Below are 25526 nucleotides of genomic sequence, written 5' to 3'. Positions count from 1 at the left end.
TTGCCAATGTTTATTTGCTTTTCAAGTAAAGGATTTTTTTTTTAAATTTGAGAGGTATTAAAAAAAAAGCGCAGTTAGCTGATAAACTGTTAGCAAGGAAATGGCAACAGTTATCACCAATATGTAACTGAGCTGCAAATGGTGTTGTCACCATCTGTGGCCATTATTCTGCCTAGTTTTGTAAAGATGCATGTTGTATGCACACACACACGCACGCGCACGCACGCGCACGCACGCACGCACGCACGCGCGCGCGCGGGGGTACTCAAAAGAAACTGGAATTTTGCAATATTTTATTCACTTAATTTTACATGTTTACACTTTTATCACCTTCAAACTATTTTCCATTTGATGTAATGCATCGATCCAGACATGTTTTCCATTGTTTGAAGCAGTGCTGGAACTCTTGCAAAGTGATGCCTTTTAACGCCTCCATTTTTTTTACTTCACCTCTCCCACATCTGTAAATTCTGGAGCACTAGCTTTCGTCACAAGTGATGACCTTCAAAAAAAAAAAAATGGTCCAGATCAATTTCCAACTGTTCTTTCAGTTCACGACATGCATTCAGTCGTGACTGCTCTTGATCTTCTGTGAGCTAACCAGACACAAATTTTACTGCAACTCTTTTCATTTGCAATTCTTCACTTGAAAATTGTTGGGAGGTGATCCAGGACACACCAATCATATCAACAAGTTCATCAAATGTTTGGTGATGGTTCGCCAAGACAAGTTTATGAATTTTCATGATGTTTTCAGTTGTTTGGGAGGTTGATGGATGCCCCGAATGAGGTTGGTCTTGAAGTGACCATTCCTAAAGTGTGAAAACCACTCATAAACTTGTCTTGCTCATGGCAGTGTCTTCGTAAGCTGTTTAAAACATAACTATTTGTCCATTTTTTCCCCTGGAGAAAACATAATTTCATGGAAGCACACTGTTCCTTCATTTCAGCCATTGCAAGAATTGATAAACGGGAAGCGCTGCAAAGCTAAGATGCACCACATGGCAGTAGGACTATACTTTATGCCGCTGGTCAACATACTGGTGCCTTAGAGTTACATCAAAAGGCTTCTAGCAGTGGAAGTCAGAACTACAATGGGTTTGTCCCACAGAGGATGTTTCTGATTACTTTTGGATACCCCCTCAAATACATAGAGGAATTTGAATAACAAAAACTATAAACAACTGTTATGTACTTCATTGGCTTACAGCAGTTTCTGCCATAGGATGCTATGCACCCAAGCACTCAACTATGAGTGCATTTCATCCTATAGAAGGAACAGTTGTAAGCTAATCAAGTTCATTGCATAACTGTTTTATCTTCTGTCATTCTAATTTATTACCACTCTGTACTCGACTGATGCTTTGTTCTGCAACATATGTATACTGAGCTCTAACACCAGGTTATTAGTATCGTTATGCATAAATGAAATATTGAAATTATAAAGTAAACACAAATGGCGTAACATTTAAATGACGTCTTTATTTACTTTTTATACATACACTACACAAAGGACCAACCCCAGAGTTGGACCTATGGTTTAAATTGGATTTGGTACTTGTATATCCACAGTATCTTACCAACACTTGATGTCTTCAGCATTGATTACCTCACTGTGAGCTGTGTTACTCCCAGCCATTTCTGGTGTCCTGCAAGTTTTGCTTTGATTCTAATGAATCTTTATAATTACACACCTGCGCACGCACGTGCACACACACTCTTTTACAAAGGAAGTGTCAGTGACTTTGAGGTCACATAACAACAAACATCATCTTCATTTAACATCCAGGTTCTATGCTTACATGGGTTGGATGACTTGACAAGGACCCAATAAGTCAAGGACTGCATTGTACTCAATTGTCTGTTTTGACATGGCTTATGCAGTTGGATGCCCTTCATAATGCCATCCACTTTAGTGTGTGTACATGGTGCTTTTTCTTGTACCACTGGCATTACTGAGATCACCATATAGCTTGCTAGTCCACGAACTCAGGGAGGAAGGATGTTGCCTCTGTATGTTAGATGTAGGTTAACATATGAGGGAAGAATTTGGAGAAGAGCTACATGCCTACTCACATATATAACATGAAAAAATGTATTGTAAATATATTAACAGCACTTACATAATTTGTAATTACTGCACCTTAATTATATTAAAGGAAAAATGTGATTAAGAGTCAACTAGTCCATGCCACCTGTTTACAAATAAGCTGACTATTAAGTAAATGGTACTATTATGTACTCTTATATAACTTTGAGCAAAAGCCATAATATTGATGCATATTTAAGAGGTTTCCATAAGTAAACAGATGAGAGTTGCATACAGAAACCATATATGTTTACTTTTGCTATTGGTAGTTTTAGAGTAAACACAGAATGTGTTTTCATAACTTGCTCTCTGATATTTTCTGAGGACTTTTAAAGCTTTTGCTTGTCAGAAACTGTTCTTGACACTGAATAACGAGTATGAACAGGTTCAGAACTATATTTACTGAACAATTTGTTATTTTTGAAATAAACATTTTATTCTGTATAATTTGGGAGGTAATTAAATACCAGTTTCATCATGAAAGAGAAGTATTAGCTTATCTAAGTGTAAATGTGTAGATACATATCAAAATCTTTTTTTTTTTTAATAAAAGCAAGTACACACACACACGTGCTTGAGCTCACGCTTTTATCTACATTATGGGCTTTAGTCTATCATAACGGTTAAGTATAGGTATGAGTAAAGTTATATCTTTGGTGCAGCCTTCTGGCTTGCCAGCCCTCAGTCAAACCATCCAACCCATGCCAGCATGAAAAGCGGATGTTAAACGATGATGATTTTTTTCTCATTTATTTACGTAGTATTTTATATCTTGTTTTAGATAGTGCCACATAGCTCTTTAAATCTTACAATCTTAGCATTTTTACTTGATCTATGTGGTAAAACAGTTGTTAACAAAGGGGTGATAAGGAAGACATCTAAGATAACAGCTCTTATCTTTTAATGTATAAGTGCTGGCTTAAATTGTTTATCAAAGGATTTTTATAATTTGGTGTATTGTCTTCTCCAGTCAACTACTGATGGAGTTGTAGGGGTACTATTATGACAAAATGCATACCAGTTATCTTTTGTGGTTGTACCTGAGCTCAGGTCTCCTTTAAACAATTTATCCGACTGTTCTTTGATGTTATCTATCCATTTCTTTCCCTTTCGTGATTCCATAAAAAATGGTTTTTGCAAGTCCTTTTAGATCTAGTTACAATTCAAAGTGGTAGGTTAGTAGATCTGTAAGAATGATCTGCATGTCTTGTAGTAGTTGTTCATGCCCTTTGCATTCTAAGTTCAAATCCTGTCATGGCCTATATGGGTGATAGCCTTAATTTGTTAGTTTAAGACCAGCATCTGACACTTCAGGTGCAATTAGTGGAGTCTTATACCATCTCAACTTCGTTGTTGTGAGATCATCTCCAAAGGAGTCAATGTGAAGCTGCATGGTTTCACAAACCTGCTCATTATGATGTTAAAGAAATGCCAAATATGTATCTTCCTCTGAATCTCCACTGTGAGTGTCCATACCTTGCATGTATACAGGAGGATGATTTGGTACCGAGTCCTAAATCAAAGAAACAGATCTCTTACATACAGAACACCCAAAACCTTATTAGCAGTTCAGTGAGGCTATTTTTTGGTATGGGCGGATATCGGTTGATTTCAGAGATTCATTTGTTTTATCTGCTGAACTTCCTGCTTTTTGAAAGTTGAGTATTCCACAGATACTTGTACACTTAGTGTATGTTTTTTAGTCTCTCTTCCTTTCTTGTCATCCATTTTCTTTTCTCTCCATGTTGGTTTCTTATTAGGCTAAAGTTTAAGCATAATTAAGTATAATTTCTTTTATTTGAACTTCCATTCCATCAATTCTTTTACTACATTATGTTTCGTGTTGTTTAAGGCCTTATTCATGAAGAGGTGTTGTGATAGTAACCTGGACAGATTGCAGTATGTTTCTTCTTCTCTCTCTTCCCTATTTTTGTGTGCATTCTTTTTCTCTTTATTGTAATTCCATTTTGTTATTTCTCTTACTGGACAGCTTAACACCCACTCAACATAGAGCAGAATTATTTACTATACAATGAAATCAGTGTTAGTTATGGCTTTCTGGTACTTTAATAATTGGCAGTGTCAACCACTGTTTCTTTGTCTTAACTATATGATATATAATGTTTAATTGAATACTTCCCATTACATTCCAATCTAATTCTGTTGCTACAGGCTGAAGACATATCTAATAAAGTACCTATTACAGTTAAAAATAAAAGCATATTTAAAGTTATGAAGATGCTATTAGTTCCTTTTATATATTTTACTCCTATCTTACATTCATTTTATACAATAGTTGCATTGTTTTGATATTGTAAATGGCTAAGTTTATGGAGCACTAGTCAAAACATCAATAATTTTTTATCTTTATACTATAGCACCACAGCATTGTGCTGGTGGCCAACGGTCGACCTAATTAAGAAGGTAATGCAGGTAAGAACTTGCAGTACTGTGGAAGTGACAAATGTTTCATTAGCTTGCAGTACTTAGTTTTATTGGTGTTATAAGCTAAGTTATACATGAAATACCAACATTCTCTCTCTCTCTCTCTCTCTCTCTCTCTCTCTCTCTCTCTCTCTCTCTCTCATATGAGAGATATTTGTCTTTTAGTAGTGTGGTGACACCAGTTAGTACTTTACTGTCAAGGTTGAAAAAAAGGAATCCTACTGACAAAATTCTCTCTGCCTGTTTATTGATTTAGTAAATATGTTTTTCTTATCAGCTTAAAGCAATCAAGATTATTTTAGCAGCCTTGCTTACCAATATGTCTATTATCTTTCAAACAGCATTGGTACATAGAATAATACTGAAAGAAAAATCTCTTTTTCTGGAACAGTTGAAAGAACTTATTTGACTTTTCTTTTTATCTATGTGGTAAAGAGGGAAGGCAGTGCCCATGACCCTTCACAGGGTCTCTGAGATTTATGAGAGGGAGGGAGCCTATTCAGTAAAAGATCAAGAGGAAGACCTCCTCACTTCATACACACATCAACCAACTGGAACGAGACAGTAGGATAAAATTGGAAACTCTCCCTGCTGCTATATGCCTTTTGTAGATCACATGTAAGAGTGTCTGAGTTTACTTGCAGAAGGAAGAACTAAATACACAGTAAATATTTCAATAAGTTATAGAGCTTTTTCTGAGATACAAAAACTGCTTTAAAAAGTGTAAAAAAAATTTTTTTAAAGCCTGTTTTGTATTTCATTTATAAATTGTTTTTGTAGCACTTGAAATTATGCATTTTTTTTTTTTTGTAATATGCTCTCTGTAAAGTTTAAATTTTAAATATTGTAACAGTTTGTCTTGTAATATTTTTTTTATCTATCTTTGATATCATAGTAGCAGATATGATAGTTTTGTTATTTACTGATTATGTTGCTCGAATTTCATTCATTAAAATTGTATTATCTACTCTAGTGTAAAAAAAAAAAAAAAAAAAAAAAGTGATAAATTGGGTTAAAATGTCACAAACATAATCACCTTATATTCTTAGATGACCAGTGATCATTTACTCAATGACTAAAAAATCGGTTATAAACTATGAATGGAATTGACCTTTGATCACTTGATAAGAATACTTGAATTTTTTTTTTAATCATTCCATTTTCTTAAATGATCAGCTGATCTAATCTGAGGAACACGCCATAATAAAAGTTATCTGATCAGATTTGTAGGCGGAAGTCACGCTTTCTTTTTTCTTGTTTTGCTTTGTTAAAAACTGTTTGTAGGTTCCTTAACAGTATCTTTGAAAGTCGGTATTCAACTGAGACATGGAGCCTCTGACTCTAAACTGACATTCAGCTATCAGTATTGTTAGACTGATCCAGTAGTGGATATTTTGCCACAGCTGCTGCTTGCAAGCAAGTAGGACTTGGAAGCATGTAACATAATTGTTTTAAGTGCCTGTGTAGTTGCAAGCAGATATAGACAGCTTTTTGGCCCTCCCCTCAATGACCCAGTAGAACATTGTAACTGCTGGAGGGAGAGAAAGAGCTGCAGCACCGCTTAGCTAGAGCTCATTTTAGCTAAATAGACTGGAACAATATGGAATGAAGTACTCGGCTCAAGGATATGAGGTACTGCCCAGTATAGGAATCAAATCAATAGCTTCATGATCAGGAGCCTAACAGTCTGTCCACTAGACCACTCAACTTCATTCCTATATAAATAATAGGTTAATATTGATATCAGAATTTATAATCTTTCCAGAGAATGTGAAATAACTTCCTCTTTGGTACTGGATCCTTGATGCACATATAAAACCTTGAATAATAACATGTAAATATGGGGTTGAAATAGCTTTTTGGATAGCAAAAGTCAAAGATTTCCCATGGGACCCACATCTTCTGTGGATATGACAGATTTCGACCATTTTTACTTAAAATGATTTTTCAACTCAATAATTTGCATGTTGTTATTCATCAGCTTTATGTGTGTCAAGATCCAGCTCCAAAAGAGAAAAGGTTAGGGCTTGTTTTAATTGTAGTTTCATCTCTTTTATTTCAGTGCTAATGAGTAACTCTTCACCATGTGTTACATATTTTTAACTTTCTATTATTTGTCATTAAAATTAGAATCAAAACTTAGAGAATATGGGGCAGAGAAGGAAAATCAGCCATATGTATTACTTTATGCTTTTTAAAGTAAGGGAGTTGATTTATTTTTAGGCCATTCAGCTTTAAAATAAACTAGTAGTTAAATAGGAAGTGGATGTTCTATTGCAAAATTACTTTCCCAATCTTATAGTTCTAAGTTCAGTCTCACTGTGGAGCCTTGGGCAAGTACCTTCTACTTATCCCATGAGTGGGACCTTGTGAGTGGATTTGGAAAGAAGTGTGTGTGTGTGTGTACAAGGGGGTGCTGAAAAGTTCCTGGCTTTGGTAAAAGAAAATACATAGGGATCAATTATGATTTTATCCAACATATATATCCCTCTCAGATTCACACACTTATTGTAGTGGCTCTTCAGTTTTTCTAAGCCCTGTAAAAGTACTTGGAAGGTTGGGCCCCCAAACGGGCTTTTCACAATACCCTTAAAGCCAGGAACTTTTCAGCACCCCCTCACATATATGTTTAGCAGAAGCAACAAAATGACTCAAGGGCCAAGAGTTTTGTGTGCTGGTACAATGCACAAAACTCTCGGATCTTTCGTCCCTCTGTTGCTTCTGCTAAATATTAATAAAATGTACCTATATTTTGCTGTATTTTTCTTGTTTGCATCACCATACATATTATATATGAAGAAAAGGACAGCAAAAACCAAGGCAGGACAAGTATCTCAAATCATAATTTAGGGTAAGGTGAAATTAAAGTCTTACAACTGTTTCTGGGATATCCCAAGTGCTAGGCTAGCATGTCTGTACACTAGATATTCTGTCATCAGAAAAAGTATGTATGAAAGTTCAAGACAGGGAAATCCACAGTTTATAAGGAATAAGATAGAAGTAGTAAAAGTAGATAGGAGAATAAAGTTCACAGTTCATTTTTTTCCAGAGGGTATGGAGGTTGGTCCGTACTTCTGTGAAGGTATTGGCCTTATACTGTCATGGAAGTACGGACCAACCACCACTCCCTCTGTGAAAAAGATGAACTGTGAACTTCATTCACCTATCTGTATTCTTCTATCTACTTTTACCCTTTAGTCAAGTACATCATCAAAATAAAGATCAAATGGAAATTGTAGTTGTGATACCTGTGCTGGTGGCACATAAAAAGCACCCACTACACTTATGGAGTGGTTGGCACTTGGAAGGGCATCCAGCTTTAGAAACACTGCCTGATCAGACTGGAGCCTGGTGCAGCCTCCTGGTTTCCCAGACACCTGTCGAACTGTCCATCCCATGCATGCTAGCATGGAAAACAATATTAAACAATGATGTGTGTGTGTATATGTTTGTCTCTCACTATTGCTTGGCAACTGGTCATAATCAGAATCTAATGCCAAACCACTAAGTTTCGGGAATGTAAACAAACCAATAAGGGAGTATATGATTATTAAGATTATTTAAACTGGCTTAATTACTATATTATAGTATATTTGATAAATATAAATGGTAATGTCAAATATGTAGGCTTATTTGTTGAAGTTACTTTTCTTTTGAACCGCAGGTCAAGGTCATTCAATATATAAATACCTGACAATGTTACACACATTTTTTTTTATGGCTTAATTTTGCAGCTATTTATTTAACCTAATTGGATAAAAGACATTAAATTTATGTTCAAATAAGAATGCATTGCATGTTTAAAGGTACTAACTAGCTCAACTATCAACAGGTAAATAAAAATCAAGACTTGGCCATCAGATCAATTGAACTAACATAGTGTAATGCTTCATCATGCTTACAATGTAACTTGTTACTTTTCCAATATCTCTGATTATTAAAGTTGCTTTCCTTGAAACAAATGCTCCTGATATTACAGAACAGGACTATCATTTTAAACATGAGCTGGCAGAATTGTTAGCATGCGGGGCGAAATGCTTAGCACTATTTCATCTGCCGTTACATTCTGAGTTCAAATTCTGTTGAGGTCAACTTTGCCTTTCATCTTTTCAGGAGTTTGTCTCTGCTTATCCCCCTGTGGGCAATAATGAAATAGAAATATAAATAAATATACATATATATGGCATGGCTGTGTAGTAAGAAGCTTGCTTCCCAATTGCATGATTCTGGGTTCAATCCCACTGTGTGGCACCTTGGGAAAGTGTCTTCTACTAGACCCTCAGGCCGACCAAAACCTTGTGATTGGATTTGGTAGATGGAAACTGAAAGCAGTGTGTGTGTGTCTTTGTGTCTTTGTGTTCCCCCATCACTGCTTGACAACCAGTGTCAGTGTGTTTATGTTCCCATAACTTAGCAGTTCAGCAAAAGGTACCAATAGAATAAGTACTAGTTTTTAAAAAAATAAGCACTGGGATTAATTTGTTTGACTAAAGCTATTCAAGGCAGTGCCCCAGCGTGGCTGCAGTTAAATGACTGAAACAAATAAGAGTTATATATATATATATATATTTTCCTTTATATATCTATATTTTCTTTGTTGTAGTTTCATCTCAAAGCTGCGGCCTTGCTGATGCACTGCAGTGTTGCTACACTGTTACTACTGAGAGCCTCCTTCAATATGTGTCACTTGGGGAAGAATGGTGTTTGATGTAGCTACCTTCATTTGCACCTCTTGCTGTGAGGTAGGTTCATCTGGGACTCTCGACAGGAAGATGTCCAACCTTGATTTAAAAACGCCTACATCTGCTCTGTGTGGGCTCCTTGGGAGAAAATAAAAAAAGCTGTGGGACCCCTGAAACCCAGGCTGTTTGCAGTAACTAGTTCTAAAGCGCGATGGTATTGCCCAGGTCTTTGGCACTATGCAGTGCCGACCCATTCTGGGATTGGTGTAGCTCCCAATGCCAAAATTTGGCACAATTCCTTTCAGGATCTTCCAGATATATATTACTGCATACCTCTCTTGCTCCAGGGAGTAGTCTTAGCTGTTTCAGCCTTTCTCAGTAGCTGAGCAGTTGCTGAGAGACGATCTTCTTTGAATCTTCGCTGGATTGCTCCAAGGTCCGCTGTTAATTTTACACTGTTGTGTGTATATAATATATATTTACATATATGTTTATAATATTTACATATATGTATATAATATTTACATGTAATATATATATATATATGTGTGTGTGTGTGTGTGTACCTTTTATATTCAGTAATAAATATAGGATGATGCAGAGTGTACAAACATGGAAGTTGGACTAGATGCTTTACAGTAGCTTGGTAGGTGCTTTCCCAGCTGTGATTGTCTTTTGATTACTATTTTCTTCTAATCATGCTCTTTGCTGATGAGTCTGGGGTCATTCAAGGTTTAAGGTCCCATAAATATCCTTGTGTGTAGAGCTAACCAGATCCACCAGCGCCTGCCATCACTGGCAGTCCCATGCCAGCCCCTCTACATTCTCAAACTTGACATCAAACCTCTGGAGATTTTCTTTAATCATATCCAGCCATCTGGTGCTGGACTTACCACATGGCCTCTTCCAGCCCACAGCTACTGGGTTGAACGAGAATGAGGCCCTGGTAGTATTGTCTGATAGGAGGTGGAGGACATGTCTGTTCCAGTGAATGGCTATCAAGCAGGAGGCTACAAGCTTATGCTATCTTCATAGAGCCTATTAAATAAAAAGGAACAATATACAGAGCTGGAATTATCAGCTTTGTACCAAAGATAAACCATTTTATCAGTTTGATTATTAAGGCTTAAATCAAAGGAGGAAGGGTAACACCTACTACTTTAGCAGAGTTTCCGAGATTGATCAGAAATTATCCCCAGACCAGAGACCTGGTCACTGAGTGAAGCTTTTAAATTAGGCAATTGAATCCCAAACCACATAGTCTTAGAGCAAACTTCTTAGCCACATATCCTTACCTGGTAACTGTGTAGCCTTCATTGAAGATGTATTTTAATCAAATTGCAACTATCCTTGTCAACATTGTTGCAAATGCATACCCTTCTTCTATTACAAACAACTACAAATGGTTTAAACAAAACTGCTTTTTATATATTTTATTTATATTTTTTTTAAACAAAATTCTGTGTAGGTAGTTCAAAATGTATTGCATACATAGAACTCAGGAAGTCTGTTTGTACTGACACTCTCTGCCCCCTTTCCTCCAAAGCCATCTGTTAATTTAGTTGGTTCTTCCATACATATTAATAATGTTGAGAAACCTCTCAATACCCACATTCCACTCTTAAACTGATATCAATTTGTAGGATTTCAACATTGATGGAAATGTATTTTACTGATTCAATTCTAATTCTCTGTCACAAATTTATTTTGTTTAAAAATTGTTGCTCTTCTTAAACAGTAACAAAAAAATAATAAAAAGGCTTGCTACTGGCACTGGCAAGCTGTCATTGAGAAACCTGTTGTTTCAGGTTCAGTCCCATTGCATGGCACCTTGGGCTGACCAAAACCTTGTGAAGAAACTTGGTCAATGGAAATTGTGTGGAAGCCTGCTATGTGTATCCCCCGCATACCACTTGACAGTAATGGTTCGTTTATATCCCCATAACTTAGTTTGGCAAAAGGGACTGATAGAATATGTACCAGACTTTAAAAGTAAAAGAAAAAAATACTGGGGTTGATTTGTTTGTCTAAACCTTTCAATGTAATGCCCCAGTATGGCTGCAGTCGAATGACTGAAACAAGTAAAAGAATAAAAGATCACATTATTCTCGCTTCTTTATAAATTTCTACACTAACATTTTACTTTATTTCTATTTATCACAGTCTCATAAGAAAAAAAAGAAAAAAGGTGGTGGGGGCGATTAAGAAATAGAAGATGGAAGGGGAGGAAGCAACAAGCCACATGCCTTAAAATAAATGGTATGTTCAGCTTTGACCCATGGTCATGACTGCAATGACATTGTGGTGGAGAATGGCTACCGTCACTCACTGCAGCAGTCACTCCACCTCACGGGGCTCATTTCTCAGATGGGCCACCATTATCCAAACTTTGTGTAGAAAATCTATCATCATTTAGTGTCCGTTGTCCATGCTGGCATGGGTTGGATGGTTTGACTGGGCTGACATGCTGTAAGGCTGCACCAGACTCCAGTCTGATTTGGCATGGTTTTCTACGGTTGGATGCTTTTCCTAATTCTAACCCTTCCGAGAGTATAACTGGTGCTTCTACATGCCCCTGGCATGGATGCCATTTGCATGACAGCAGTATCTGCGATGACTGCAGTTTTGCTTGGCTTGATGGGTCTTAAGTACAACATAATGCCAAAGGTCTTGGTCATTGCTTGCCCAATGCTTTAAAGGAACTCAGCCACTTTGCCTCTGTGAAGCTCAACACTTGAAAGGAACTTAACCACTTTGCCTCTGTGAGGCCCAACACTCAAGAGGAATTTAATCACTTTGCCTCCATGAGGCTCAATGCATGATCAGCGCACTTTGCCTGCCACCAGCATGGTCCAGTTACATGACACCAACATCAGCCATGACTACGATTTCACTTGGCTTGATGGGTCTTCTCAAGCACAGCATATTGCTAAAGGTCTTGGTCACTAGTCATTACCTCTGTGAGGTTCAAAGATCATGCTTCACCACTTTGTCCCATGTTTTCCTGTCTACCTCTACCACAGGTTCCCTCCACAGTTAGAGATCGGCACTTGTTTACACAGCTGTCCTTGTCCATATGTATCACATGACCACACCAGCACAGTCGTCTCTCTTGCACACCACATCTGATGTCTCTTATGCTTAGCTTTTCTCTCAAGGTGCTTATACTCTGTCGAACATGCACACTGACATTGCACATCGTGCGAGGTGTACTGGTTTCATAGCTTTCAAGCCTATGCATGTCCTTGGCTGTTGCAGCTCGTGTTTCACTGCCATGTAGCATGGCTGTTCACACACAGGCATCATACAATCTGCCTTTAAGTCTGAGAGAAAGAGTCCCTTTGTTGCCAGCAGAATTAGGGGCTCTCTGAACTTTGCCCAGCCTAATCTTACTCTCACAGCTATGCTCTCAGAACATCTACCTCCACTACTAACTTGGTCACCTAGATAATGGAAGCTACTACCCCCCCCCACCCCCGGCTGTTGATGAAGTCTATTTTCTGCCCATTTTTAGCATTGATTGTACCTGTGCATCTTCCACATACAAAAGCTGGTTTCCCCTGTTAATTTTCCTCTGATATTGTTGCACCAATTATGTGTTCAAAGCTTACACTGGGTACATCTTATGGAGTTTCTACCTACGCCTTTTCTACAGATTGAGCAGAGCCATCTACCTGAAAGGGTTTGTAATTTGTTCACCTTCCTACTTGCTAAGACTTTGGTTTTTGCTAGGTAAACTCTAAGGCACTTCAATTCTAGACCTTGCTTCCATACCTGAAATTCTTCTCAAGTTCTGGTAGTGATTCAGTTATAGGAACAAGGTCATCAGCATAGAAGAGCTCCTAGGGATAAACAGTCTTAAATTCTTTTGTTATTGCTTGGAGGACTTTGATGAACAAGAGGGGACTGAGCACTGATCTTTCGCGAACTCCTACTTGTACCCTGAATTCTTCACTGTGCTCATTGCCAAACCTCACTTTGTTGGTAGCATCCCTGTACATAGCTTGTACAGCTCTCACCAACCACTTATCTATCCCTAGTTCCCGTATTGACCACCAGATAAGGGATCAGGGGACCCTATCAAAGGCTTTCTCCAAGTCAACAAAGGCCAAGTACAGAGGTTTATCTTTGGCTATGTATTTCTTCTGCAGCTGTCTTACCAAAATATTGCATTAGTGGTGCTTCTTCCTGGCACAAAACCAAACTGTATCTCATCTAGGCTAACTTTCTCCCTAATTAGTTGGGCAATGAATCTCTGTAACTTTCATCATCTGATCCAGCAATTTGATACCTTTGTAATTATTTCTATCTAAGGCATCACCTTTACCTTTGTAGCAGTTAACTATTCTGCTGCTACACCAGTCACTGGGTATGACTCCTTGTGAACCACCTGAATTACAATACAGGCAACTAGACTAGATATTTTAAGCATCTCGGCAGTGATTCCTGATGGACTGGGGTCTTTCCTTGTCTTCATATCTTTTATCTACCAAAGTACGGTTGATTCAGGTAGCTGGTCCCTCAATTGGGTCAATATATATATTTCACTATTTCAGACAATACCACAGAACAACATTCACAATTGTAAATGAAAGGAAAAAATGTAGCAAAATACCTATATCAGGAAGAAGTTGGTGACTGAAATCACTTCCCAAAAAAACTTAAATATTTTGTTTAGAATTTTGTTTTTTCTTGCAACTTTCTTAAAAATGTTGTTTCTCAGAAATCTCCAGTTTAAAAGTTATAGTTCAGACATATTCTATCAAAATAGTTATAGCTAATAATCAATTATGAAGTTGGGCAGTAATATTTCTGGATTTAGTGTCAATGCATTCACCGTTTCATTCATTAGCAAGTGAAATTTAACTCTATTGATTTGACACCAGTTTGAGAGATTGTATGATTGCTATCACATTTTCACTTTTCAGAGCTTAAACATCTGCTTCTTAGCTGACAGCTGTATAATTTGTTTGGAAGTTAGATAGGCATTTGTTACATAGTTTATTTAAACAATTCAAACTAAGTCAGTGCCTATTAAACTCAATTAGTGTCTGACTTTTTAAACTTATGTTCATGATTCTTCATACATTCTTGATCATTTTTATTTTGTTGTTTAGTACAAGAACACATTTTTCATTTCATTTCAGGTTGGCAACCTCGATGGTTCATTTTAGAAAATGGTATTTTATCTTACTACAAATCTCAAGAAGTAGTCAATAGTGGCTGTAAAGGGTCAATAAAGATGACAGTATGTGATGTAGTTGGTGAGTTATTGATCATATATATTTATGCATATATCAATGTTTTTTATGTTATAAAAAACAATTTTACATTAAAAAGGATTACTTAGTATTTTTTATAGAGTACAAATTTATCATTCTTTAACAAAAATAGTATTTACTGTGACTTTGAAGCTTTAGCGAACTAAGTCATCATTGGAATGTCTGATGACTCAGCTGGTCAAAAATTTGTAGTCACTGTCAATATTAATCTTGAAATTTATATATATATTATGTGCATGCACACACATGCATGTTTTTGCTTAATGATCTTAAGTTTCACTTTTTAATCTCTTATGTTAAAGCATGCTTTATTTTATTATTTACCTTTTCTAAGGTGGAAGCTGGCACAATTATTCTTGTAATGGACAAAATACTTGGCACTCCTTCAGGCTCTTTATCTTCCGAGTTCAAATTTTGCTGTGGTTGACCTTGCCTTTCATCCTTTCGGGGTTGATAAACTACATACCAGTTGAGTACCGTAGTTGATGTAACTAACAAGCCCTTTCTCCAAAGTTTCAGGCCTTGTGCCTATAGTAGAGATTACCTTTTCTTCAGATAACTGTTATGTAAACGATAGGGCTTAACAATAATTACTTATATTTAACACTTTCTTATATCAGCACAAAAACAACTTTATACCAAAAAATCATTCTTAATGGAATTTGATCTCAAAACCTATAGTACAAAGAAATACTATGTTTTTTAATCTACAGTAATCACCTCATGAGACTTGTATTCTATTCATTTAATTAGAAAGAAAAAGAAGCAAAAAATATCTTGGGTGCAGGCATGGGTGTGTGGTCAAGAAGCTCACTTTGCCACTGCATGGTTTTGTGTTCAGTCCCACTGTGCAGCATCTTGGCCAAGTGTTTTCTACTATAGCTCAGGGCCAGCAATGCCCTGTAAGTGAATTTCATAGATGGAAATTGTGTGGAAGCCCATTTTGTGTGTGTGTGTGTTTATTTCCCACCACCTCTTGACAATTGTTGTTAGTTTATATCCCTGATACCCAGCAGTTTGGCAAAAGAGATTGGTAGAATAAGTACCAGCTTTAAAAATAATGGGTCAGTTTGTTTGACTAAACTCTTCATGACTGTGCCTCAGCATGGCTGCAGTCCAATGACTAAAACCAGTAAAAGATAAGTACACATTTTGGAGAGTTACAAAAATTGCTGTCCTATTCTAACAGGTCAGAATTTAATGATAAATAAAACAATTTTCTTGGGTCCTTTTATCATTTTAAATACCTTTCATGCCTAATTATAAAATATTGTCCATTTTAATTATATCCTTCTTAAAATATTCACTGATACTTAAATGATTATGCAGAATTCCATTATCATTCTTCATAGTTGTCTTCCTCAAAGTGTTGTCATCCTCTGCTGCTACCTTACATTCTTACATTAAGTACATTAACCTCTTCAACTGGTTTTCCTTCCTCATTCAACTTTCCAAACATCTCTTCACTGAGTGTGGAATCTCTGTACACAACTGTCCCTCATAACAATGACCTTTTGACTCACAACACTTTCTTGATCATATTTAAACTCAGATACTCTATTCTTGCCAGGGGAGGGTAGTATGTTGTGGGGACCAAGATGGGTCTCAGTTACTTTTTTTTTTTTTTTCTAGATTTTTATCCAATTCATTGGGTAAACCCCAGAGTTACATGGTTGCTATATAGATGATTCTATACAATGTCATGCACCAGAGATGAACTGAATTACGCCTCATTCACTGACATCTTCGTTCTGTTTCTACTGGCTCTTCTATCACCTTCCTAAACATTTATTTCTTTATTGCCCACAGGCTGCTAAACATAGAGGGGACGAACAAGGAATTAAGTTGATTACATGAACCCCAGTGTGTAACTGGTACTTATTTAATTGACCCTGAAGGTTGAGAGGCTAAGTTGACCTCGGTGGAATTTGAACTTAGAATGTAATGGCAGACGAAATACCGCTAAGCATTTCGCCTGGCGTGCTAACGTTTCTACCAGTTCACCTTCCTAAACATTGGTCACTATTAACAATACCTATCTGTTCACTTCCACTGATTCACACCCCTATGCCTACTATTTTCATTCTTATCTCCACCCCCAGTTTATTCTCAGTATCATTGGCTTTGCAACAATGACTTGAACTTCAGTTTAAAATCTTAACAAACATTACTTTTTTCTTGAAATGTGGTCACTCTTGAGAGAATGTGGATGTTGCACTTAATTGAGCTTGATCTACCAGTAAAACCAACATGCATAACAAATTCCCTTCTGATCACCCTTCATTAAAAATATTCTTCCATAACTTGCATATTTTTCTGGCTGGTTTTTCAACCATTCTGATCTTCTTTCAGCAGCCTTTATTCAAAAGGCAAAAAGAAAAAAAAAGTTACTGTCTCTTTTGGTTAGAAGCTTCTTAGCCTCTAGTTATACCCATATGGGTACCTTAAAATGTTTTCACTGCAGATGCCACACTTCTCTCCTCATCTGTAATCCCACAATAGTAACCTGATGCAGAATTCCAGCCATCCAACACTTTAACTACCTTCACCAACCTCATCTATTCTATTGGGTTGTAAACAGGCAAAACAGTACTCCATTTAGAGATTGCTTTGAGTATCAGCAAACCCATGGCTTGTCATTCCAATTCATAGGTTACTTGTTTACCAACAGATTCCCCCATAGCTGGAAACGTTAAGAGTAGTAACTTAGCTCTTTGAAATGGTCTTTCCCAATAAGTCTAAATGTTTTTCCTTCATTCATACTCATGTGTGCATGCTCTCACTCATTCACACGTGCACTCGCTCATTCGCACATTCGCTTGCTTGATCACTCGCTTGATCATTCACATGTGCATGCACACACTCACCCCACCTTCCTTACATCTGCATATTGATCTTTTTTCTCCTACTAACCTAGTTTTCCTTCCTGCATGTTTTAATATATTTGTATATGGATTCATATGTATCCTTTACATACATGTTTTTCTTTGCTTACAACTCTTTAATCTCTTGCAACCTTTCCCTCATGTTTCGTAATTATCTTCCAGTCTTTGTGTAAGTCTCTACACCTTTCCTCTCACCTCTCTTTGTTTCATTGCCCTGGCCATTATTTTTCTCTATATACATCATTTTCTTAACTGGTTACTCACTGCTCTCCGCTTACCTCTTTTTCTCTCACATTCTTCAAACATATTTACTCAAAGCTTATCGTAAGCATTTAACTCCTTAGCATTTAAACTGACCACATCAGACCTAAATCTACTCTACCTGTTTTATGTTCAAACCAGTCTGATCCAGCCTCTACAACCATCCTACGAATGTCATTCTAAAAATAATCAATCACATCATTGATCTCTTGAAAATATGTCATAATGCTTGATTAATTCAAAACAGTGAATAAATAAGCAATACATTTAACAGAGCAATCTGAATGCTAAAGGGTTAAGTGCATCTCCCTCTGAAGAACCCTCAGGACTACCTTTCCCTTGTAGTTTTTGTGAATTCCAGTTTCATTTTGAAAGTTAAAGAACATTGCTTTTAAACTCTCTTCTCTATTTTCACAGTACACCCGTCAGATTCCACACGGTTAGACTTGGTTATTCCTGGAGAACAGCACTTCTACCTAAAAGCAGCTACACCTCATGAACGCCAACAGTGGCTTATTGCCCTTGGTACTTCAAAAGCTTGCTTGGCAAATGGACAATCCCCACAGAGTACAGGTTTGTTCTCTACTTTATATATTAAGACATTTTATAAACTATTGGACAAAGAAAAATGAGCTAAATTACATTTTAAAATTGAAATTAAAACTGATCTTTAATGACAATTTATCTTGTCATAATTTTTTTTTTTAAGATTCTCATCTCATTCAACTCCTTCATTATAATTTGTTAACTAACATTTTTTGAGATTCTAAAGTGGTTTTGTATTACTGCTAGTGCATTAGAAAATCTTACTCTTGAGATGAGCTCTTTTTATTATCCTCGATTCTTTTTTTTTCTCTTTTGTAGTTTAATTATTTAGGAAACCTCATTCATTTTAAAGACATTCTTTATTCAAACTTTAGTTTTGCGATTAGCACCAAAATTGTTTTTGGTTCTATACTATCAAATGAGTGTCTTTGGTTGTACTTTTAGGGAAATTCATTTATATTTACTTCATTATGTATATTTAGTTTTGAGATTTCTAAGAGGAAATATTGAAATGATTTTTATTATTTGTTTAGGAGAAATTTCCCCTGATATTGTCAAAACCAAAAAATCAGAACTGAGATTGTATTGTGATCTTCTGATGAAGCAAGTCCATTCTGTAAAACAAGCAATCTCAAACCCAGATGAAACTCCGGATATTCAGGTTTGAAAGGGCTTTTTACCCCACTCTCTCTCAGTAGAATGTTGTTTATAATGTAGACTTATTAGATTCAGTGTTATTAAATATTTGCTGCCATGATATTGTTTGATAGGCTATATGAGGTTTTTTTTTTTTTTTTTGGTTGGAGGGATGGGAGAAGTATAATTTCTAATAAACTTTAGTGAAATTTCATTGTTTATATTTTTTTTAATGAAATGCGTATAGGCAGTTATTATAGTGTTGGACAGAATACTTTGTGATATTTGTTCTGACTCACTGCATTCTGAGTTCAAATTCTGCACAGGTTGACTTTAGCTTTCATTCTTTTGGAATCCGTACAAAAGTATCAATCGGAAGTTATGAATTGATTAACTTGTACGGACATCTGATCAGATGCCTTACAATATTTGTCCTGCCCTCAGCAACAACCTAATAAGGGAGCCTCCAAATGGTTGCTTGACCTGTTAGTAATAATAGCAGCTGAATCTCCCTCAAATCACACCTTTCATCATAAATAAGGAAAGGATGTGTTAATGTCTTGCATAGGCGTAGGAGTGGCTGTGTGGTAAGTAGCTTGCTTACCAGCCACATGGTTCTGGGTTCAGTTCCACTGTGTGGCACCTTGGGCAAGTGTCTTCAACAATAGCTGCGGGCCAACCAAAGCCTTGTGAGTGGATTTGGTAGATGGAACTGAAAGAAGCTTATCGTGTATATATATATATGTATGTATGTGTATATATATGTGTATATATGTATATATATATATATGTGTGTGTGTGTGTCTGTTTTTGTCCCCCCAACATTGCTTGACAACCAATGCTGGTGTGTTTACATCCCCGTAACTTAGTGGTTCGGCAAAAGAGGCCGATAGAATAAGTACTAGGCTTACAAAGAATAAGTCCTGGGGTGAATTTGCTCGACTAAAGGCGGTGCTCCAGCATGGCCACAGTCAAATGACTGAAACAAGTAATAAAGTAAAAGAACCCTAAAAATAATACTGGGATGGTTTCAAGTGGAATATTGATTATATGCCTGTTTGGTCAGGACTGAGTTGGAGCTAAACACTGCCACCTCATTAAGTGATCTTCCACAGTTTCAGTTCAACTTAAGACATTACCTCTTACTTTGGTAGATGCTTCAAAGGCTATGATCACACCTAAATTGAAAATCAAGTTGGCTGACTTCAAAATAGCAAATCATATTTACAATTTCTGGAATTGAATTGAGAAATAAACTAAACAGCTGAATTGTCAAGTATAACTTGATTCAAGGAGTGTAGTGACATGATTTGAATTTTGACCTTTTAGTGATATTGTAATCATCTACCTTTTATATCATGAACAGCCTGATAGCAGATAGCTTTAGAATTTTGTATGAAACTGTTTTATATTAAATAAAACAATTTTTTAAAATGTGTGCAAGTAGAATGTAACAGTATGTGTATGCATTTGAAAAGTCTAACTCTGTGTATGTGAAGTTAAGACCGTACAGGTGTTGTATATGGTTGGCAGTCTATGCATTATTAAATAGAAATATTAAATATATCTTAAATTCAAATTACGATGAACATAAACAAACAAACAAAGTTTGCTTTAGAAGCGTTGAGATGTCTTAGAAAGTTAAAGAAGTGATTTTAAATTCTCAAACGCATGATAATGCTCATGATATAGCCTGAACAGGATAAGCTACCCCTATTTTGCAGAAAAAAGTGTTGGCAGCTGGCTATGAGACTCGAACTCACACCTCCGTGATTACGCATCATAGTGCTCTGAACCATTAAGCTAAACCGCCCACACCACAAACTCTTCTGCAAATTTAAGATATATAGAAATTTAGGCATGCTTATGAATTTTTATCTGGACATGCACGTGAATGAGATTGAAGCAAGTTGTAGTTTTTAAAATGTTTGTATTTTCTTAGTTGGATGATTGTGACCTGATCTGCTAGAACATGGTTTACTCAGAAAGCTTTTCATTCCAATCTACCTCTTATTCTAGATTTACTTCAATGGAGACAAAAAAATTAAGTAAATCTGGAAGTGAAGCTAGTAAACTATATGGTTTAAAACTGTACAAAAGACAGACAGGTGAGGGCAACAACAAACAAGGTCTATTACTTTGATGATCTGGAAAAATGGAAGAAGTCTACAGAAAGGAACGAAGAAAGAAAACAGATGGAGAGATGAGGGGAAAATTTAAATTAATTGGTTTTTACTTTCCACTATAAAATTAACTTTTTATAAGTAGGAAAAATAAATTTCTTGAGACTGGAAAAAAAATAAATGGGGAGGAGTGAGTTGTGGCACCTTGAGCAAGTGTCTTTTACTATATCCCTGGGGCTGACAAAAGTCTTGTGAGTGGAATTGGTAGGCAGAAACTAAAAGAAACCCATTGTGTGTGTGTGTGTCCTTTTGATATTGTGTGATTATTGTAAATGAATGTCATTAATTTCTAATATTATGCTCAAATATATCTGGCCATGAGAGAATATTCTCTTGTTTGAAAACGGGTGTGGGTTGGCGACGGGAAACGCACCCAGTCATAGAAAATCTGCCTCACTAAACTGTGTCCAACCCATTCATGCATGGAAAAGTGGACATTAAAACAATGATGATAATTGTAATTTTATATAAATATTGTATATTGGTGTATTTTGAATTTTTTAAATATTTAAAAAAAAATTATATTTTGTCTGTTTTAGAAATTGAATGATGCCACATCTCTGTTGAGTGCGACCTGTGATACCTTCATACAAACCCTTGAAGACTGTATGAGAATTGCCAATGCAACAATAGCTTATGAAGTGCCTAACCAATATGTAATAAATTCTTCCATACCAATTTCATCTCCAACCAAAAGCAACTATAAATTGGTAACTTATTAATAAACATATACTCTTGTGTAATAGAAATGAAGGATAAAAAAAAATTGTTTATTCTGTTAGTTTCAAACAAGTTTTAGGAATTATGAAATTCTTCAGAAAAATATTAAAATGTTTTATAGTCATTGTTATTAAAATTGTATATATTAAAATATTGGATTTGAATTAGCAGTTCATTTAGTAATTTTGGATCTTTGTAACTGGTTTAAACTGAATTTATTTTTCAAACTTGTATATGCACCAGATATCTCAGTTGTATTTCCTCTTAATATTAATTTCACAAGCTATCTTGGGCTTTATGACCTACTGTTTGACACATATATTAATCAAAATGCTCTACATTTTGCAGAGATAAAAAAAAAGAAAGCATGCAACATCTAAATATCTTTTTTAATTTATGCTTATCTCTTGCACTTCCACTGATAAATGTAACTTATATATGTTAATTAAACAACCAGTTTAGTCTCCAATTTCTATCTTCTATTGTACTTTAATGTTGTAGTGTATACTTGAAGTTAAATTAGCTAAAAATAACGGTAAGGCTTTGTTAGCTATTTTTGTGTTGAATTATAACATGGCTTAGTGGGTTAGGCAACTGAGTTCTTAATCATAAGGTTGTATAATCAATTCCAGATTCAGGAGAGGCATTATGGCCTTGAGCTTTGTATTTCAAAAGCCCACAGTACAACCAAAAACCCTCAGGAATAAGATCCTTGTAGGAAAATTATTTTAGTTACTGGCCTTAAATTATATCAATATGCACAGGAACAGGCAGGTGTTGAAAGCTGTATAACAACACATAGGAAAATAAATTTAATCATTAAATTTTAATAAACTGTGATTGTGAACTGAAGAATTTAAAATGAGATGCTAATGTTGAAGAAGACATTCATAACACCTTTTTATTCCACTGTTTTGTGGAAGGACATGCTCTGTGACTTACACAAGCCTTCTAAAACTGGTAACAGCAGTCCAGCTGAAGTTCAGCTTGAACATCTCCCAGTTGACATCTGCTGGCAAAATGTGGCTAGGGAAGGAATTCCAGAGGAATGATGTTCTGGGAAAGAAGGATTGGAATGAGTGGTTAGTGCAAGGCATAGAAGAGCTGACTGTTTCTGGATGGGGTAGATGTTGTGTACAACTAACCAGTTAAGAGAAGCAGATGCTGTTGCAGTAGAAGTATAAAATAGACAATGAGGTGACAGTGCTTCTGTGGACTAGCAGTTCTAGTGTATTACTAACCAACCACATGCCTTCTTAGGATATTTGTATGTAGTATTAGCAAAAACTGGTCATTTGTAGGATTTGTGACTGATCAGCAGTTAAGTAGTTTCTCACCCTGATGGTGAAGATCGGTCTTTAGGATGCAGTTTTGGCTACATTTTGTATATGAGATCATCAGAGATTGTAAAATTTAGCTTCAACAGCAACTTTTGGGAATTTTAATTGCATGTTACTCAAACATGCAGTGTTTGAGGTGTGATATTCAAATTATATAATGTAATATAATTAGTAATTGAGGTGTGATATTCAAATTATATAATGAAATTCTAATAGTCAAGAAGCTCCTGATGATTGTATTGTTTGTAAACATCTAATGAATATAGCTTCTTTAATGTACAAACTTCTAAAGTAAAATTTTTGGCATTTCCAACCTGGCAGTTTTCATAATGTGCATATTCTTTTGGAATTGGTTGTCTAGAAGGTCCTATTTAGGTTTGATGCTCAGTTCTTCTTTTGTATTGTGGATGTAATAGTTTTGGTGATATGTTTGCTTAATGTGTGGCCTGCAGAACCAGATGTTCTGAGGAGGAGTCTTTTTATTTCTTGGTTGGTTTCTAATAAAAAAATCTTCCCAATATCAGTTTTCTCTAAAAACTTTGTAGAGACTAACATTAATGACTCTTGATGTCAATGTACCATTTTGAATTAGTCGGTAAAGCATTGAGATCATCAAACAACTTACAGAATTTGATGTTTATGTTCTTATCACTTTCAAATGGAAATTATACAGAAAAAGAAATCTTGATTTTAGTAGCTGTTCATTGTTGAAACTGTCAAGTTCCTGTGATAGTTCAATGCTAAACATTATCAAAAGCATTAGTCATTGTATGCTTTTAGATAAGAGCATGTTTTTATAAAAACTGTGTCCCCATATCTCATAAAAATTGGTTCAAGAGTAATGCATATTGAATATCTTGCATATCAACATGTATTATTGATATTCTTGTAAGCTGTTGGTATCATCATTTGACGTCCGTTGTCCATGCTGGCATGGATCGGACAGTTTGACCAGGGCTGGTAAGTTGAGGAGCTGCTCCAGATTTCAATCTGATTTGGCGTAGTTTCTACAGCTGGATGCCTTTCCTAATGCCAACCCCTCCAAGAGTGTAATGTCACTGGCACAGGTACCTGTTATGACACCAGCATCTGTTACAACTACAATCTCAGCTTGATAAATCTTCCTATTGCCAAAGGTCTCAGTCATTTGTCAAGATCTTGGTCATATATATAAATGTTCAGAATTATGGATAGCAGCTGGTATATATCTGACATTGGCCTGGTCTGTTACTCAGATTAACACTATCAATTCATGTTAGGTCTCTAGTTTGAGGATAACTTCCTTCTACAGTCTTAAATTTCCAAAAAGGCTCATGGGCACTAACTTTTCTCTTGATTAAATGATTTATAAGAAGAAGAAAAAATATTGATTGCTATCAGCATGTCTATGAATTATTAAGTAGTTGCAGAAGTGTGTCAAGGAAACCTCTGGCTTGAAAGCTATCTTTTACATTTGCAAGAGCTAGAAATGATCTGTAGTATCAATGTTCCCTATGAAGGGAATCTTAAGTGAAGACAGCATATTTTGAACATGGGTCTCCTTCAATACTACGCTTGATGTGATTTTTAAATGAAGTCTGTTGTGAATCTGGGCATTGTAAAGTATAGAAATTGTAGTAATGGAGGTATACTTAATCCTGTTTGAGATTCTTCTTTGAATACGTTCTTTTAGGTTGTGTTGGTTGGTAAGGTTTTCACAATGATGTGCACATTTTGTTAATTAGTGTTATTCAATAAGTATTAAAATGAGTCAGTATGACAGTTAAAAAAAAGTACAATAAAAAACTAAATTTTTCAAAATCATTTCAAAAATTATGAATAAAAGTTATGATTTTGTGTTTTACAATATTATAAAATAGCTATTTCTGCTATTGTTTCGGAAATTTGCTCTTATGTAATATATAGCTTGATTAATTTGATTTCAGGCAACAAAGAATAACATTCGAAAATCAATATCCTTAGACAGGTAAAAATATATTTCTTTAAAATTAAATAACCATTGAAATCTAAGGTGGACATGTAGAAATAACTTTTTTGCTTTTAAAAATAATTCTGAAATATTTTTAAAAATAATTCCGAAACATTATTTAAAAAAACCCAGTAATACCGTATTTCTTGTTAACTCCCTATCTTCAAGGCATTTTCTCTGATTGTATGTTAGCTATTCTTCTGATATGAAGATTATATTGTATCATAAAACTGAGTGAAAGAGTATTGAGTGTTGTTGGTACAGAGTATTCATGATGGGGAGGGAAAAGAAGTGAAGTCAAATATTGTGATACTTGTCTTCACAAATGATATGGCCAAAGATTGAGATGAATGGAAACATCCTGTGTGACAGATCTGTTCAACTCATTCTAACATGGAAAAATAGAGGTTATGATAGCTGTGATTTTTATGACAGTAGCATGCTGCGAAAATTGCGCTTAGAGGCATTTCCTCAGGCTCTTTACATTT

At 35.7% G+C, this 25526-nt stretch overlaps 1 protein-coding gene across 3 annotated transcripts in view; it reads left to right on the top strand.

The window, feature by feature from the left end:
- LOC115232439 (pleckstrin homology domain-containing family A member 8-like) overlaps nt 1-25526 on the top strand; it is a 56591-nt gene that overhangs the window by 18270 nt on the left and 12795 nt on the right. For all 3 annotated transcript variants that reach the window (XR_005004444.1, XR_005004446.1, XM_029802313.2), the window contains exons 2-6: nt 14364-14480; nt 18062-18217; nt 18724-18851; nt 21549-21719; nt 24995-25035. Coding sequence is in view for 1 of the 3 variants with exons in the window: in XM_029802313.2 (XP_029658173.1) it covers nt 14364-14480; nt 18062-18217; nt 18724-18851; nt 21549-21719; nt 24995-25035 (613 nt within the window). In the remaining 2 variants the exon portion in view is untranslated. The remainder of the gene's footprint in view (nt 1-14363; nt 14481-18061; nt 18218-18723; nt 18852-21548; nt 21720-24994; nt 25036-25526) is intronic.

The sequence above is a fragment of the Octopus sinensis genome, linkage group LG2 (assembly GCF_006345805.1).
Source record: "Octopus sinensis linkage group LG2, ASM634580v1, whole genome shotgun sequence".
NCBI classification, from domain to species: Eukaryota; Metazoa; Mollusca; class Cephalopoda; order Octopoda; family Octopodidae; genus Octopus; species Octopus sinensis.
This window is presented reverse-complemented; position numbering and strand designations above follow the sequence as displayed.